This window comes from Conger conger, chromosome 3 (genome assembly GCF_963514075.1).
Source record: "Conger conger chromosome 3, fConCon1.1, whole genome shotgun sequence".
Lineage (NCBI taxonomy): Eukaryota > Metazoa > Chordata > Actinopteri > Anguilliformes > Congridae > Conger > Conger conger.
Window position 1 is genome coordinate 71,302,667 of NC_083762.1, and position 16,157 is coordinate 71,318,823.

General features: G+C 48.5%; 1 protein-coding gene across 1 annotated transcript in view; it reads right to left on the reverse strand.

Moving 5' to 3' along the window:
- Positions 1–11,145: 11,145 nt before the first annotated feature.
- Positions 11,146–16,157, reverse strand: part of efnb3b (ephrin-B3b) — a 66,864-nt gene continuing 61,852 nt past the window's right edge. Inside the window, exons 4-5 of the mRNA XM_061236568.1 lie at positions 15,726–15,791; positions 11,146–11,573 (exon numbers count right to left, since the gene is read on the reverse strand). Coding sequence (XP_061092552.1) covers positions 11,146–11,573; positions 15,726–15,791 — 494 coding nt within the window. The remainder of the gene's footprint in view (positions 11,574–15,725; positions 15,792–16,157) is intronic.

Genomic DNA, 16,157 nt, shown 5'->3' on the forward strand with positions numbered 1-16,157 from the left:
TGTTCATATTTATCAATGAGTACATATTATACATTATATCCTAATACAGTATTTGAATACATTTTTAAATTGTGTTTCTATTTTTTTGTTGTGTCTGCAAATGTAAAAAATACGGCATATACAGCATATTGAGGAATATTTCTGCATTATTGATTAATTCCTTTAAAATTCATTACATTGCATACAAAGTACCACTCTTATTTTGTATTGGAATCTTCAGTTAATGTAAATGAAGATGCTTCAAAGAAAAAATATGTTGTATCTTGTAATGCCAGCTCTTGTTAGTATTTTTGGATAATTCTGTTATGAGTAACAGAGTGACCTTGTTGGGCGACACCTTTAGCCAGTGTTGTGGTAGAATGAATTGTGTTTTGGTAGTCTTAGTGCACTTTGTGTGCAAGATTATCTGTTGTGCCAAGCTGTGTGTTGGTAAAGAGAACTGTGAAGAGTTTTGAAAATGTGTTATCAGTATTGAGACATGGGTATGATCAATTGTAAAAATAATGTGACTGTACTCAAATGTACTAACATTAATCGCAAGTGATAGCACTCTATCATATGGATATTGCAGTTCAAACAGGATATGAGACTGTAGTGACATTCCTCTCTGCAGAATACAGTCCTCTCCATCTTGTAGGCCCATACGCAGCGTATTATTCTGAAATTGCACTTGTTTAAAAAAGACAAAAATTCAAGAGTGCACAGAAAGCACCAGGAGTACCTGGGGAAGGGGGGCTTGTAGTGGCACTGAGGGTGGGGGTGGGGGGGGGTGGGGGTCTCAAGTGGGGAGGCAGCTCTTGGCACAAAACCTTCATTAACACCACCCCCTCCCCCCACTTCACCGTGGCCCCCGTCCAGCTGGGAGTCACTGACTGACAGACAGTCGGACTTTTAAATGCCGGGGTGCTGGAACCATGCCTGGTTGTTCTGGATGTGGTCCATACATACACACACACACGCACACACACTCTCTCAAACACACACACACACACACACACACATACACATGTACGCACACACTATCATACACACGTACACACACTCGTAAACACACACAAGCTCATGCGAGCACACACACAAACACACACAGAAGGGCACACATACACACTCACTCACGCGCACACACACACACGCACACACACACTGTCTGCCAAACCTCAAGCAATTTACACTATACATATTGCTGGGGGCGCAGGAGGAAATTAGGTTTTCAGCAAGGTGGGATGTGAGGGGGGGTGTGAGAGGAGTTGAGGAGGGGGGGGGCAGGCAAGGTAGCCTGAAAGGAAAATGGATGCCGACCTTACCCACGATACACCAGCCCATCACATTCACTCTCACTCTGACTTACGCTCTCTCAGACACCATTAACATTTGCAGTGTTGTCATAATATTGCCATGGCCAGTCGGGTTTCTAAGAGGTGAGAAAATAACAGGAGCTACATAACTAGCTCCTCGCATTCGTAAGTTACAGGTCCTCTTCACCGTGCTACCCTGGGCCCTGCGTACAGAGAACACGTACCTCCCTGAATGTTCTCCAGCCCTTTGGCGTAGTGTTTTATGACCGTTATGTTTTATGACCGCTATGTTTTATGATTAACAAATACATTTTCTCATCTGTTTTCATTGGGCATTTAGTCACACTGTCAGCCTGATTTTCATTCTCGGTTTAGTTACGATTTTAATTATACATTTTCAAGTTCGTTTTCCCAGATGCATAGGCTACCATAAGTTTGTGTAAAGTGTCATGATTTCAAAATGTGTTTTTCGCGACTAAATTAAATTTATACTATACAAAATGGCAGCAACACTGTCAAAGTACTTTTATAACAACTAAATAAAATATTTAAAAAAGCAAAACTGAGACAGTAACATAATTTGGCAAGAGGGTAACACAGTAACTATCCAAACAAACAAAAATAATTCATGTTTCCACAATTTTATTCTGCTGGAAAACTAAAAGTTTGAATCCAACAATAGAATTAACATTTCAACCATACCAAGTCTTCCTCTTGATATCATTACATCACGTGTGCAAGTCTTTGTGATTCTTTCATAGTTTCTACTCTTTTTTTTGACTCGGGACAGTGCGAGAGGAAAAAAAACGAAGTTCGCCACTCAATATCTCGATGCTGAACGGTGGAATGAAGTCAGCTCATAAATTAACGTGACGTTATCCTCGCAGAGAAAGCACACGCTTTTGAAAGGGAAGAGGAGATGTGGGGGCGGGACGTTTTTTTGGTCAGGGGCGAGGCCTGGCGGTTTTCTGCCGTCTCGGAGTGAAGGGGGGGGGGGGTGGCGTAACTCCCGGAGCGTTGCCCCTGTCAGCTGTGTCCCTTTAGTCCCCCTTTACTCACCCACCCTGTGGCAGATGGACAGTGTGTGTGGCAGGGGGGGTCACGGGGTCATATCCACATGGGGTACAGGGGATAGGCTGTGGAGGAGGGGGGGGGGAGGGCTGTTTCGGGGACCCTCTGCTGTGCGGTTCGGTTGACTGAGGGGACCCGTTGCATGTCTCTGTGTGTTTGTGTGAGAGCTTGGCGGGGGTTGAGGGACGGGGGGTGGGGGTGGGGTGGGAAGGGGTATAGGGTATATGGTAATCAACACGCCAGGATCTATTTGGAAAGAGAAATGATGTGAGAAAGATTGAAATGGTTAGCCCTTTGATAAAAGAATAAAGACAGGGCTGCAATGTTTCCACTTCAGCACAAACTTCAGAAACACTCAATTTCATACACATGTTGCAAAAAGATCTTTACGGATTTAAACGCTTGCGAAAGGGACAGGGCTGTCTTTAATTTTGTAATTTAATACATTCTGTTTTAACTTCCTTTTACTGCACAATCTGAAACGATTATATTCATAAACATCTTACGACTTGTGGAGTAATTTAATAGAAAACCAGGGATATTGATAAAATGGAATTTGAAAAACGCAAGACAGCAATGCCTCAAAACCCACACTACGCTGATTAATCGTCTAACCTCCAAACACGCACACGCACGCACGCACGCACGCAGGCACGCACTGCACATACACTAAAAGATGCGTGTCATAATGTAACTGGAGGGATTCCTGAACACAGACCTTCTATTTGGGTGTGAGTCTCTGTGTGTGTTTGTGTGCGAGTCTGTATGTGTGTGTGTGAGTCTGTGTGTGTGCGTGTGTGAGAGTGTGTGTGTGAGCACGCGCCTGCCTCAGTTGGGTGTGTAAGAACACCAGGCGCGCACCGAATGAAAGGTAGGAAATCTCATTTGATTTGTGCTGAGCTCCGTAGCCATGTGTGACTGGACCCGGAGAGAAGGAGTGAGCAAAGGAGCAGAGTCACGCAGGCTATGGGCACAGCGGTTCTGGACACGCATCATTTTCTCTCCAAAGAGTCCTGGCAGCTGTTGTGTGAGAAGAAGAAAGGAAGAAAGAGAGGGAGGGAGGGAGACGGAGAGAGGGAGAAGAGGAGGAGATGACGGGGGGATGGAGAGGGAGGAGTGGGAGGAGGAGTAGGGTTTGCGTGACTGTGGAAGCGTCAGAAAGGGCCTTTCACCTATTGTTGTGAGTGGAGGAGACAGAAAGAGAGAGAGAAAGAGGGAGGGAGAGAGAGAGAAGGAGAGGAGGGGACTGAATGATAGTTAAAAAGAGGAGGGGCTTATTTTTCAGAGACCACCTGTTTCATCTTGAGAAGGAATGAGGAAAAATAAGCAGAGCTTGCACACAAACACACGATTACACCAGGAAAACATGATTACACTCATTTGATGCCACTGGAAATTTGAACAAAGATTATGCTTTTTTTTTTTTCTTCTATCCCTCCAGATGCCAGGATGGAAGAGAGGAGAGGAGAGGAGAGGAGAGGAGAGGAGGGGAGAGGAGAGGAGAGGAGGGGAGAGGAAAGGAGGGGGATTGTTGAGCATTCAGCCCTGAAAAGCGAGGGCAGGCTCCCTGCACGATGTTCCAGTGAAATTACAGGCGACGTAGGCCCCTCTACGGCCTGCTGAGACTAAAGCAGCAGACTCACAGGTGTTAGAGAGCGCGTTTCAAAGAGAACCACCTTCCTGCGCCCCATGAATACTGAAATAATGTGTCTTTGACTGTGGAGAGGAAAAGTTGCCTTTCAGCTTTTAAGTCGGATGCTGCAGCTAGCTCCTTCTCTTTTTAAAACTCATATTTAAGCCGCGCCGTATCCCACTGTTCTGAATTATCATGGCCCGGAGTTGTGCTGCAATGTCACCGCGTTCTTGCGTCTGCATATGAAGGTGTGTTTCTGAGCACGGAACAAATGATGGAAAAAAAACCCTAGACAAAACAGACCCCCCGCCACTCAGCCATCTCCCTCCGCTCCCTCTCTCCCTCCCTCCCTCCCTCTCTCCCTCTCTCTACCTCCGCTTCCCTGGTTTGCACACTAACACGGCTCACTGCCTCCCTGAACACATTCTTTTTTCAGCCCTTATTGTTCGTCTGACAGCTTTTGTTGTTTGCGGGGAAAAAAGCCCACCCCTACCCCCCCCCCCCCCACTACCCCCCAACCCCCCAACCCCACTCTCCCTCACACACATTCCACAAGCGGAGAGGTCAAAGGTCGCAGCTGCCACAATAAAGAACTGGGGCGGGGGGGGGTCATTAATTTGCATCGAGACCTCTCGCCCTTACTTTAGGGAGAGGGAGGGAGGGAGAGAGGGGGTGGGAGGGGTTTGGGAGGCAGGTAGGAGACAAATTGAGGAAAAATTGAGGAAGTTGAGTTGGTTACACTGGAAAAGGGGATTGGATGAATTTTGGGTCGTAGAAGCAGAGACCCATCACTACTCCCTGACACTCAAAGATGCCACTCCACACGACCTCCGTCCAATCTGACCAACAGTAACAGAGATAAGTCCTGGACACTTCAATGAAATGGTTTCTGAAACTGAGAACAGATAGAATGATTGCAGAAAGAAAAAGAGCCTTTTCATTCCTGCACAGCAAGAACATTTTTGTATAAGAAAAAAGAAAAAGCCAAAAAAAAAATCGACTCGATGCCGTAACTTTCACACTGAGGAGGCAGCGGTAGCAACACCTAGCAGATGAAGCAGCGCCATGCTGCTGAACGTTGTTCAGAGCACACGGAGAGAAATCTACAGCAGAGAGGACTCCAGCAATGACCCAGAAATAAAGGCTGAAGGCAAGCCATCTCCGCATGGAGATTAATTACCACGAGATAGCAAATCTCTTATTGTGACCTGAGGAATAGTGTGTGTGTGTGTGTGTGTGTGTGTGCGTGCACGTAGATGAATGTGTTCTCTCCCACCTAGTACACACCAAACAGGATTGCAGCAATCGAACATGGCTGCGGTATCACGCAGGAATATTAACAAGTTAATCAACTGCAATTAACGCTGTGATTCCCCCCAGCACTGAATGCTAATTCTTAGACCCTCTCTCCCCGTTCTCAAGAGCGAGACAGCCCTCCCCTTCTCTTTCCTCTCCCTCTCTCCCCATCGCTCCCGTATTTACCAAACCCAGCTGCACTTGTCATCAGGACTGTGATTACCCATAACTGCCGTGTTTGTTTGTTTGGATTTAGGAAGGGGCGCGCGGCTCCACCAGGGACGCGTCTTTCAGAGGAACCAGACCGTGGTCGTCACGGTCACCCACCTGTTTTTACCCGGACCGAGACCGGCCCGAAAACACAACCCACGAAGAAGAAAAGGAAAAACAACATGCCAATCACCTGCATGTGAAGAATTACATTATCAGACAAAGATATAGACATCGTCTGTTTCAGACTTAAGATGAATGTTTTGTTTAACCATTTTGGACCAGTTTTACACAAAGTCCCAGACTAAATTCACTTTTAAAGATTGAAGATTTACCCCAATTAAGTCCCTAAATGTTCGTTCCCTTCGCACGCTGAATGTGTATCGACGCCATTGCACTGAATATGTTGACTTGTCAACAAGTGTGCAGACACCACCACTCATGCTTACTGGAGCGTGCTCACAGTATTGATTCTGTATGCGTGCATCCTGCAGATTTCTTAAGGATTGAGTAGAGACCGGCACTCAACATGCTAGTCTACACCCAGCATCACACATAATGAGCAAGGACACGGCCACACTCCACATGAGTGTTGCTGGCACCGCAATATTGAATGTTTGCTCCGTGTGTATCCAGGGACGTTGCCTTCAGTCAATGGTAAATTTTTTTCACTGGTACTTTGAAGTTTGATATATTGAACACCGTCGACTGGACATTGAGTCCTTAGGTTTGGACCCGCGTCCTCCTAACAAGTATATATTTTCAGTTTTGTTGAAAAGTAACTTTCACCTGGGGACCAGTATGCCCAGAGATGTAGAAATTGATTGCTTTTTAAAATTCAGATTCTTCAGGTTGTATCAAACACAAAGGACGCTGATTTGTTTCCACTTCCGAGCGACGGCCTCATATTTTCTGCCGAGCGTCACCTTAATGTGCATCTGTGTCCCATATCTTTTTCACACGGACATCTTGTTTATTTTTTTTACCCACATTAACTTTACATTTGATTTAAAATTCGTCTTTGATTCGGAGAGCAGTGAATACCACTTGTTGCTGTGGAAACGGCCAATAGCCAGTCAGTGTGGCCCCAGAGAGAGGGAGGAGGTGTCATACTGCTGAGAGCTGGTATGTCACTCCGTCCTTGTTGCCTAGCAACGTTCAACGCTAACGAAATCAGTAGATAGGAGCGACAGAAGATTAAAAATGACTGAAAGAGAAGGGTATGGAGGAAGAGAGGGAGAGTGTGGATGCTGACAGAACTTACCAGCACCTGTGGTCGCTCTGTAAACCGGCTCTTTTTTTTTAACCTCTTAAGAGACTATTGTGAACTGATGCACACACACATACGTACATTCACAGACACACACACAGGAGCGTGCATACGCATGCACCTCACACTCACAAATGTGCACACATATGCAAACATGCACGCACGCATGCACACACACGCACGCACTCAAACATGCAGCTGCACACAAACGCAGTCTCGCAAGCACACTTCCAGACCAAAAAAAAAACACATCAAGGCACAAGTGTGGTGCTTAAACTTTTGTTTTTTTATGTCAACACTTTTCCAAAGCAGGAATGTACTTGTTCTTTTCCTCTTTTTTGAAAGGTGGGGAGGGAGAGGAGAAAAAGAGAAAAGGCGTGGTGGGTGGGTGGGGGTGGGGGTGGGCGGGGGTCACGGACACAGAAACCAGCGTACACATTAGTGTCCCACAGTATCTCGACAGAAGTCCTCTTCTTCTTCAAGCGATTGGCACGACAACACGCAATACGCCGACGCAGAGGGAGGAGCCTTGGGCGGTCGGAAAGGGTAATCCATGAAAAGCGGCAGCGGGCTAACGGAAACAAACTGCAGCCGGCGTCTCTTCAGAAGAAACGCGGCCCGCGGGATCCGCGGGAGTCCAGGTCTGTGCAAAAAGCCGCAAGAACGCAAACAACCTCAAACGCTCCGCACGTCCGGAACGTCCCGGAAAAATGTCCTCCGCGAGACGACGTCCGCTCTCCTCGGGAGCCGCCGCCCGCGTGTCTGCGGGAGCGTCCGTCGCGTCCGTGCGCCGTGTCTCGTTTACATAAAAAACAACGTCAACAGATACAGAACAGAAACAGTCGGGTTTCTTTTGTTTCTTCGGCAGCTTTTTGAGTCGTCTCCAAACACACAAACTTCACCCCTGCCTACAAAAAAGGTTGCACCTTAAACAAACCTAGCAACCACACACAGAGACTGTACTATACAGCAGAACACCTTGACCTTCCTCTTATTACAAACCACACACTATCATCCACTTATACTCTACACAACAAGAGGCAGGAAGTGCAGCCCATTAAGCAGAAAGCCAGACTCTAGACGTCTAGAGCGGTGGAAATCTAGGTTGAGAGACGTTTTGACATAAACGGACTAGGTTAACCCCCAATATAGCTCAGGTTTTACCTGGCTAGGTCCTACTTTCACATTTCAACCAAATGTAGCCGGGTTTTCACCTGAACACCTCGACAGCATTTCACCCACTTTTCACCACATGAATGTTCACTGGCAGGATAGTTTGGTCAGTTACAATGGGTTTCTGACACTGCTACTAGTGACGGGGTCAAAGTTCAGACCCAGTGTGACTACTGATGAACTACTTCTGCACTGGTGGAGCATGCCTGTGCATGCTAATTCCAGCAGAAGGTTTGGATTGGCTGGAAATAAATCAGTGGCTCTCCTATTGGCTGGAGAGTGCTTGGTTTCACCCACATAAAGACATGTTTACAATGGGCTGTTTTTCAGTTGAAATCATCAAACTGACGCCTGGTAAATTACTTACCAGGTGATTGAGTGCAGTGCATTAAATGTCAATACAACGGGAAGCCTGACAGGCCAAGTCATAATATCATTAATTAATCCATTAATGTTGAAACACAATATAAGACAGGGAACTCAGCCAGGTCAAATCACTATGCCAGTGCCCTGAAACACCTGTGTGTGTGTGTGTGTGTGTGTGTGTGTGTGTGCGCGCGCGCGCGCATGCGTACACACGTGCGTTCATGGTAAGTGGTGAAGGCCAGAGTACTTTTGTCGCCATGGAAACCAGAAGGGGGTTAACAGGAACACGCTCGACATGAGTACATGTTCAAAACAACAGACAAACGAAAACTCATTTCTAATTGATAAATGGGACAAATTAGGCTCGGGAGGATGAGAGGGCGTGCTTGACGGGCACCCTCTTTTGGCTTAACCTCATCGCGGTGCGCAGCGTTCGCGCGCGCAGGGGCGTCCGAGCCGACAGACTGCTCTGAACGGCACGCGCCACGATGCCATCGCGGTAGTCACGCGTGTGCCGTGTACCTGGTGCACGGCGAATGCGCGGGCAGGCCGTCAGTCACCCTGGTGTGCTGTTTACAGACTGCACCCAGGCCTCTCCTCTCTGTTCCCTCTCGCCGCGGAGCTAAACAAGCACCTCACATGACGCAACACCACACCCCACGCTCACAAAGCTCAACATCTAAATATATGCGCCAGACGGCAGACACACCACGCAGCCCAGATTCCCGGTGCGGGAGAAGCCGGCGCTGGCGGTCGACTTAAGTGACGTTTGGAGCTCTGGGACGGGGGGGAAAGCGACAGCTTAGAGAAACGGCAAGAGGACACGGGCAAGAGGACAGGGGCGAGAGGAGAACGGTGACCGAAGCTGGTCTGGTGAGTTTTCCCCATCCTGTGCTCATCTGACCTTTTCTAAAAACCCATCCTGCAAGAGGGAGAGAGCTGTAAAAAACTAAAGACTGTGTGTGTGTGTGAGCATGTGTGGATGTATGTGTGTGTGTGTGTGTGTGTGTGTGAGAGAGCGCATGTGTGGATGTGTGTGTGTCTGTGTATGAACTCATGTGAATGTATGCGTGTGAGCATGTGTGGATGTATGTGTGTGTGTGTATGTGCGTGTGTGCGAGAGAGCATGTGTGGATGTGTGTGTGTGTGTATGTGCGTGTGTGCGAGAGAGCATGTGTGGATGTGTGTGTGTATGAGAGTGCGTGCACTAGTTTCATTGAGCGTGTTTTTATTGTAATCGATGTGTATTTGCATTTTGTACAGAAACTACACAATTCTTCTCATACTGTACCTTTGAGTGGTAACAACAATCAGACAGGATACCACTGCAGCACCTGTGTACATGTTGTACACTTGAGGAGCTGGTCACCAGCCTGCTTCTAAAGTCCATTAAAGGTGATTCCCCTCTCCTCGGACAGATGATTTCCTCTCTCCGTGTCTCATCCCCTCTCTGCGCCACTCTTAAAATTTGTGGTGTCCATCTTTTCTTAAAATGGCGGGTGAAGTTTCTTTCTCCACTCCCGCCCTTTACCCCTACTTCCTGTGTCAGTGTTCCCGCCCACTCCGACCTCCCTCCCCCCCTCCCCCCAAAAAAGGTTGCTCTTTATAAAGTTCAATAGATTGTTCTACCTCAGCACTGCCACAAACAAAGTCTAACTTCAAAACTACAGCACTGTACGAGGAGTTTTAAAAATACACACGGGGGGGAGTGGCATCGCAGGGAGAGCCGAGTGATAATAAGGAGCAAAAAAAACAAAACTTCCATTTGCAAAGGAAAATGGTAAAAAGATTAAATTAAATTACAAGGCAAAGGAAGAGAGGAAACAGCAAACACAATCTCAGAAACTCTCAGAGACAGATAAAAAAAGAACCTAACAACAAAAAAATTTAGTGAAAAAATAAAACAATAAAAAAATCTAAAAATTATTTACGGTATATTTATATATTTATATATAATCTATAAGTGTTGATAGCAATACAAAATTGGAATCTCACTTTTGTCACTTAACTTTTTTGTGTCATTTTGGTTTTAAAACGGTCTAACACAAACACGCACACACACACACACACCCACCCACACACACACTACCACACACCAACTGTACACACATTCTGTGGAACAGCAGTGATCAATATCATAATTAATATAACCTACTCACTCACACTTTAATAAAATATACAAGATCCTGAACACCACTAATACTTGACCGATCAAACTTGGGCTTTGACCAAAACCAGAATTTTGACAGACGGGTCGATTCCAGACTCCAGTCATGTGGTTGTTCTTGTTTCTTTCCTCAGAGAGAGGAGTGAAGCCCCTGACCACAAAAAAACAAAAAACAAAACGAACAAACGAAACACTAAAACCTAAAAAAGCAGACACAACTTCAACTTTTAAGAAGGTCACAGAAGGTCCACACACTATTCTGTTAATTCTCAAGAAAAAGAAACAAACAAAGAAAAACAACAAAAAAACAAAAAAAAACAAAAAACAAATGTCAAACAACAAAGAAAACACTCCGGTTGCCTGTCTTTTCCTGTGTCCCCGTCGGTTGCGATGACTCTGCTCTGAGGTCACGACCCTGCGGGCCTTCAAACAGGGAGGCCAGGTCGCGCCGGAGAGGGGCGCTGCGATTCGGGGAGGCGGTGTGGAGAAGGACACAAGATGAGGATGAGGGCTTCAGAGAGGGCACTGAGGGGTGGGGGCGGGGGGGGGCGGGGGTTGGCGGGAGGGTTTCGCGGCTGCAGCGGGCGAGTGGAGTAGGAGGGACTGGGGGGTTGAGACTGGGGGGTCGGGGAAGGGGGTGGAGGGGTCAGGCGGTCTCCCTGTCTCATACTTTGTAGTAGATGTTGGCGGGACTCTGGGGGGGCATCTCCTGCACGATGTAGACGGGGTGTCCGTAGTCCCCGCTCACCTTCTCGTAGTGCGGGCAGTAGGCGGAGTCAGAAGTCCGCAGCGGGATGATGATGTCACTGGGCTCGGAGCCGTTGTTGTTGCTGCTGCCGCCGCCCCCGCCGCCCCCCCTCTTGGGGCTGGTGAGGGAGGACAGGGACAGGGGCGGGTGGTGGGACTCCGAGTGCTTGGCGTGTCGCCGGCGGTAGCACACCACGCAGATGACGGCCGTCACCAGCAGGAGGAACACGGAGCCCCCGGCCGCGCCCGCGATCACCGCCACGTTGGAGGGGGGCAGGGGCCCGTTCTCGCCCCCGCCCGCGGCCCCGCCACCGCCCCGGGGGTAGGTGGAGTTCCCGCCCGCACCTGGAGCAGGGAGGGGGGACAGGTTCAGCAGGCTTAATTTAAATTCGGTTCGGACAACACAGGAGCTTCTGACCACCGGACGGGTTTCACAATGGCAGCTATACTTTCAGAAATAAAGTGACAGTGGAGGTTACATTTTTGTCCTTCAAGGATCAAATTTCCCAAAAGTACAGTAATGTTCATTTCCCAAGCAAAAAAAGGTACAAATTAAGTTCGATATTTTGCTGGCTAGGGGTACCATTTTATGCATCTATAGGGTACTGCCCCAGAGACAAGCATTTGCACATTTGCAGGCACTTTTCGTACCTTTATTTCTGAGAGTGCACGGATGCATAGTGGGGGTACAGGAGAATTTGGGGGTTTGTGGTCTAAAGCAAAGAAACACACTTCAAGTAGCTCCAAAGCAGCTTGTGAAGTGAGGTTATGCTGCCAGAGGCAGTACGTGTGTATGTTACCTGATTATTTTTCAAAGAATAATCTTATTTCCTATGGGCATGCAACCCAAGTCTGCTGCACTCAAGGAAAGAAGTACCAACATAATATAAAAACTGATATCTATGTTATGAATAAATGCATATACTGTATATACACTCAGAGGCCACTATATTAAGTAGACCTGTGCACCAGCTAGTTAATGCAAATATATAAATCAGCCAATCATGTGGCAGCAACTCAATGCATAAAAGCACACAGACATGGTTAAGAGGTTTAGCTGTTGTTCAGACCAAACATCAGAATGGGGAAGAAATTTGACTTTGAACGTGGAATGATTGTTGGTTCCAGACAGGGTGGTTGGAGTATCTCAGGAACTGCTGATCTCCTGGGATTTTCACAAAAAACAGTCTCTAGAGAACAGGCTTCAGATTTGAACAGCAAAAAACATCCAGTGAGCAGAAGTTCTGTGGGTGGTAACACCTTGTTAATGAGAGGGCCAGACTGGTTCAAGCTGACAGGAAGGTGACAGTAACTCAAATAACCATGCCTTACAACAGCAGTACGCATAAGAGCATCTCTGAACACACAACATGTCGAACCTTGAAGTGGTTTGGCTACAGCAGCAGAAGACCAATAAGTTAAATAAACACCTAATAAAGTGAGCGTATATTTGTTAATAAACGCTGTAAAATGAATGCACACAATGTAGAACCTCTGGAACCAAAATACCACCATACAAGCTGTGTTGGAGTGACGTCCCTATCGGACAATGGTTAGCTTGAACAACATTACAGTTGACTTAACAGAGGGAATTTTGCTGCGTATACACCACAATGACTCCCTGACTAGAGTTCCCGTAAGTCTTTACAGACTGCATCAATCATCAGGTTGCCATTGTGCGTTTATCTCCGCGAACTGCAATGTCAGAGCGTTGCGGTCTGACCGTGGCGTTAGACACGCACGTGCAACGGTGTCCCGGTGACCGGGGAGGCAGTGGAAAGACCGGGGGGGAGGCAGTGGAGAGACCGGGGGGGAGGCAGCGGGGACTGGGGGGGGGGGGGCAGTGGGGACTGGGGGGGGGGGGGGGGGGCAGTGGGGACTGGGGGGGGGGGGGGGGGGGCAGTGGGGACCGGGAGGGAGGCAGTGGAGAGACCGGGGGGAGGCAGTGGGGACTGGGGGGGAGGCAGTGGGGACCGGGAGGGAGGCAGTGGGGAGACCGGGGGGAGGCAGTGGGGACCGGGGGGGAGGCAGCGGAGGGCTGGAACGGGAAGTCTCTTTTCGACAGGCGCACTCAATAGAACTGTCATTATCTGTGGCTCAATTCTGCTCTACTTCCGTCTCTCTTCCTCTCCCCCCTCCCTATCTCTCTTGCTCCCCCCTGCTCTCTCTTGCTCTCTCCCCCCCTCTATTTCTTTCTCTATCCCAGTCTCTCTCTCCCTCTCCGCTCTTTCTTTCTCCCTCCTTCTCCCTCTCTCCACCCCCTCTCCCTCCCTCCCTCTCTCTCCCTCTCCTCCCTCCCCCTCTCTCTCCCACGTCCTCTGCCTGCCATCTCTCCCCGTTTCTCAGGCCAGCCCTCTCAGCGTTATCCTGAACGTAATGACTTTTTGAGCAGGATGGTAACGACTCTCACGATGCGCAGAGCAGGGCTCCGGCAGAGCGCATCACCATCCCCTCATCCCTCGCTCCTGTCCTCCTCACTCCAGACTCGTGAGTCATCTTTCTCTTTCTTCTCCCTCCCTCTCTCCGAACGCGTTAATCCCTCCTCTCACTTTACATCACTCTGTTGTTCTCCCGGGCCCCCTCTCCCGGCTTAACATACATCCTCTGTCCTCCCTCTATCACTCTATCGTTCGGTTTCTGAATCGTTCCCTTCCTCCAACTTCCATCACTGACCGTAACTCATCCATGGTATGCACCCGACTCTTAATTCACTCTCTCCACTCCTCCATAGTTTGTACTTCACTCAAGTATGGATCTCTCCCTCCACTCCTCCATAGTCTGTACCTGACTCTAATTCATCCCTCTTTCCAACATACATAGTTTGTACCCAAGTCATCCCCCTCTCCACTCCTCCAGTATGTTCCTAATTGATCCCTCTCTCTACTCCTCCATAGTCTGTGCCTCACTCCAATTCATCCCCCTCTTCTTTGCTCCAGTTTGATCCTCACTCCAATTCATCCCCCTCTCCACTCCTCCATTACATTACATTACATTTGGCATACGCTCTTATCCAGAGCGACGTACAGTTGATCAGACTAAGCAGGAGACAATCCTCCCCTGGAGCAATGCAGGGTTAAGGGCCTTGCTCAAGGGCCCAACGGCTGTGCGGTTCTTATTGTGGCTACACCAGGATTAGAACCACCGACCTTGTGTGTCCCAGTCACTTACCTTAACCACTACACTACAGGCCGCCCTCCAGTTTGTACCTCACTCCAATTCATCCCTCTCTCCTCTCCTCCATAGTCTGTACCTCACTCCAATTCATCCCTCTCTCGTCTCCTCCATAGTCTGTACCTCACTCCAATTAATCCCTCTCTCCTCTCCTCCATAGTCTGTACCTCACTCCAATTAATCCCTCTCTCCTCTCCTCCATAGTATGTACATCACTCCCAATTCAACCGCCTCTCTTCTCCTCCAGTTTGTACCTCACTCCAATTCAACCGCCTCTCCGCTCCTCCACAGGGCATCTCTGTTTAACTCATTACTCTGTCTAATCGTCCTGTCTCATCCAATCAACAGTTTACAAGTCACCGACAGACACTGCACTGTTCTCTTCAGAGATGTCAGGCAGCGTAAGGACTGCAGTGAGATAGGCCGATGAGCAAAGGTCAGAGGTCACGGGGAGGAAAGGGAAAGAGACGAGGGCGTCCATTTAAAAGAAGAGGCAAGAGGAGACGAAGCGGGGTTTCAGGATGCGCTATTAGAGAGGAGAAATACAGCGAGAGAGCGAGAGCGAGAGGGAGAAAATGGAGGGAGGGAGCGGGGAAAGAGGTGTGAGGCGGACATGACAGGGGGAGATGAGAAAGGAGAGATGGAGGGAGAGGGTGACGGGAGAGCAGCGGAGGTGTTGCGGGACGGAGGAAGGGGAAAGAGCGAAAGAGCCGGGAGAGGAGAGGGCATTAAAAAAGGTGCAAATGGAGAGACGGGGACGAAGACCGGGGCGCGCGGGGAAAAAAGAGCAAACGGCCAAAATGGCGGCGTGAGACGGAGAAAGAGACAGCTATCCCTTTCTTCTCACCTCACCCTCTCACCCATCCCTTTCCGTCTTCTGTTCCCTCCTTCTCTCTCTCTCTCTCCGCTCCCTCTCTCTCTCCTTCATCCTTCCCCCAGAGCACAAGCGCAGCCAGGGCCAGCAGACTAATGACAATAATAACTCTGTGAAAGACTCCCAGTAGCCTCTGCTGCTCTTCACCGCCTCCCTGAATGGCTATTAGCGCTTAGCCCCGAGCACTTCCCCTCTGCGGAGGACGCACGCGGAGAGAGGAGGGGAGAGGAGAGGGGATGTGAGGAGATAGGGCCGGAATTTATTAGCCTAAACGAACGTGTGACTAATAGCGGAGACGGATGGATAATATTTTGCATGTCGCGGCCTCTTGCCCGCCTGCCACCCCTCTCCTCCTCCTTCTTTGGACCCTCTCATCATTTTTCCGTCTCATCATCAACATGTCCACCCCCCCCCCCCCCCCCGGCCCCCAAAACAGAGGACCGCGGTCTCACCTGTGTTTTTAGGGTTGGACCGGCCTGGGTCTGGTTTTGGGGGTTTGGGCGGCAGTCCATAGGGATCTGTGGGAACACCAGAGTGGTTAGACACGCACACACATTTTAATTCTTTATTTAGGTCCACATTTATAAAATACATTATAAGGGCCCAAACATATTCAGTTGCATTCTGATGTCCTTCACTTGAGTAGCAAAAAGCATGCCAGTAGGATCTAGCAAACAATATACAGAATATATAGATAGAGAATATACAGATATATATATTGAATGTCAATTATTAGTACATTATGGGTACAAGAAACATCTTCTCCTCCATATACAGTGACTGCCTATAATGCAGGAGACTGAGCAATGTTTTGCTAGTAACTTTGCTCTCTATTTAGCCAGCCCAATTAACCCAATTAATCCTCTGACCACTCGCCCATGGAC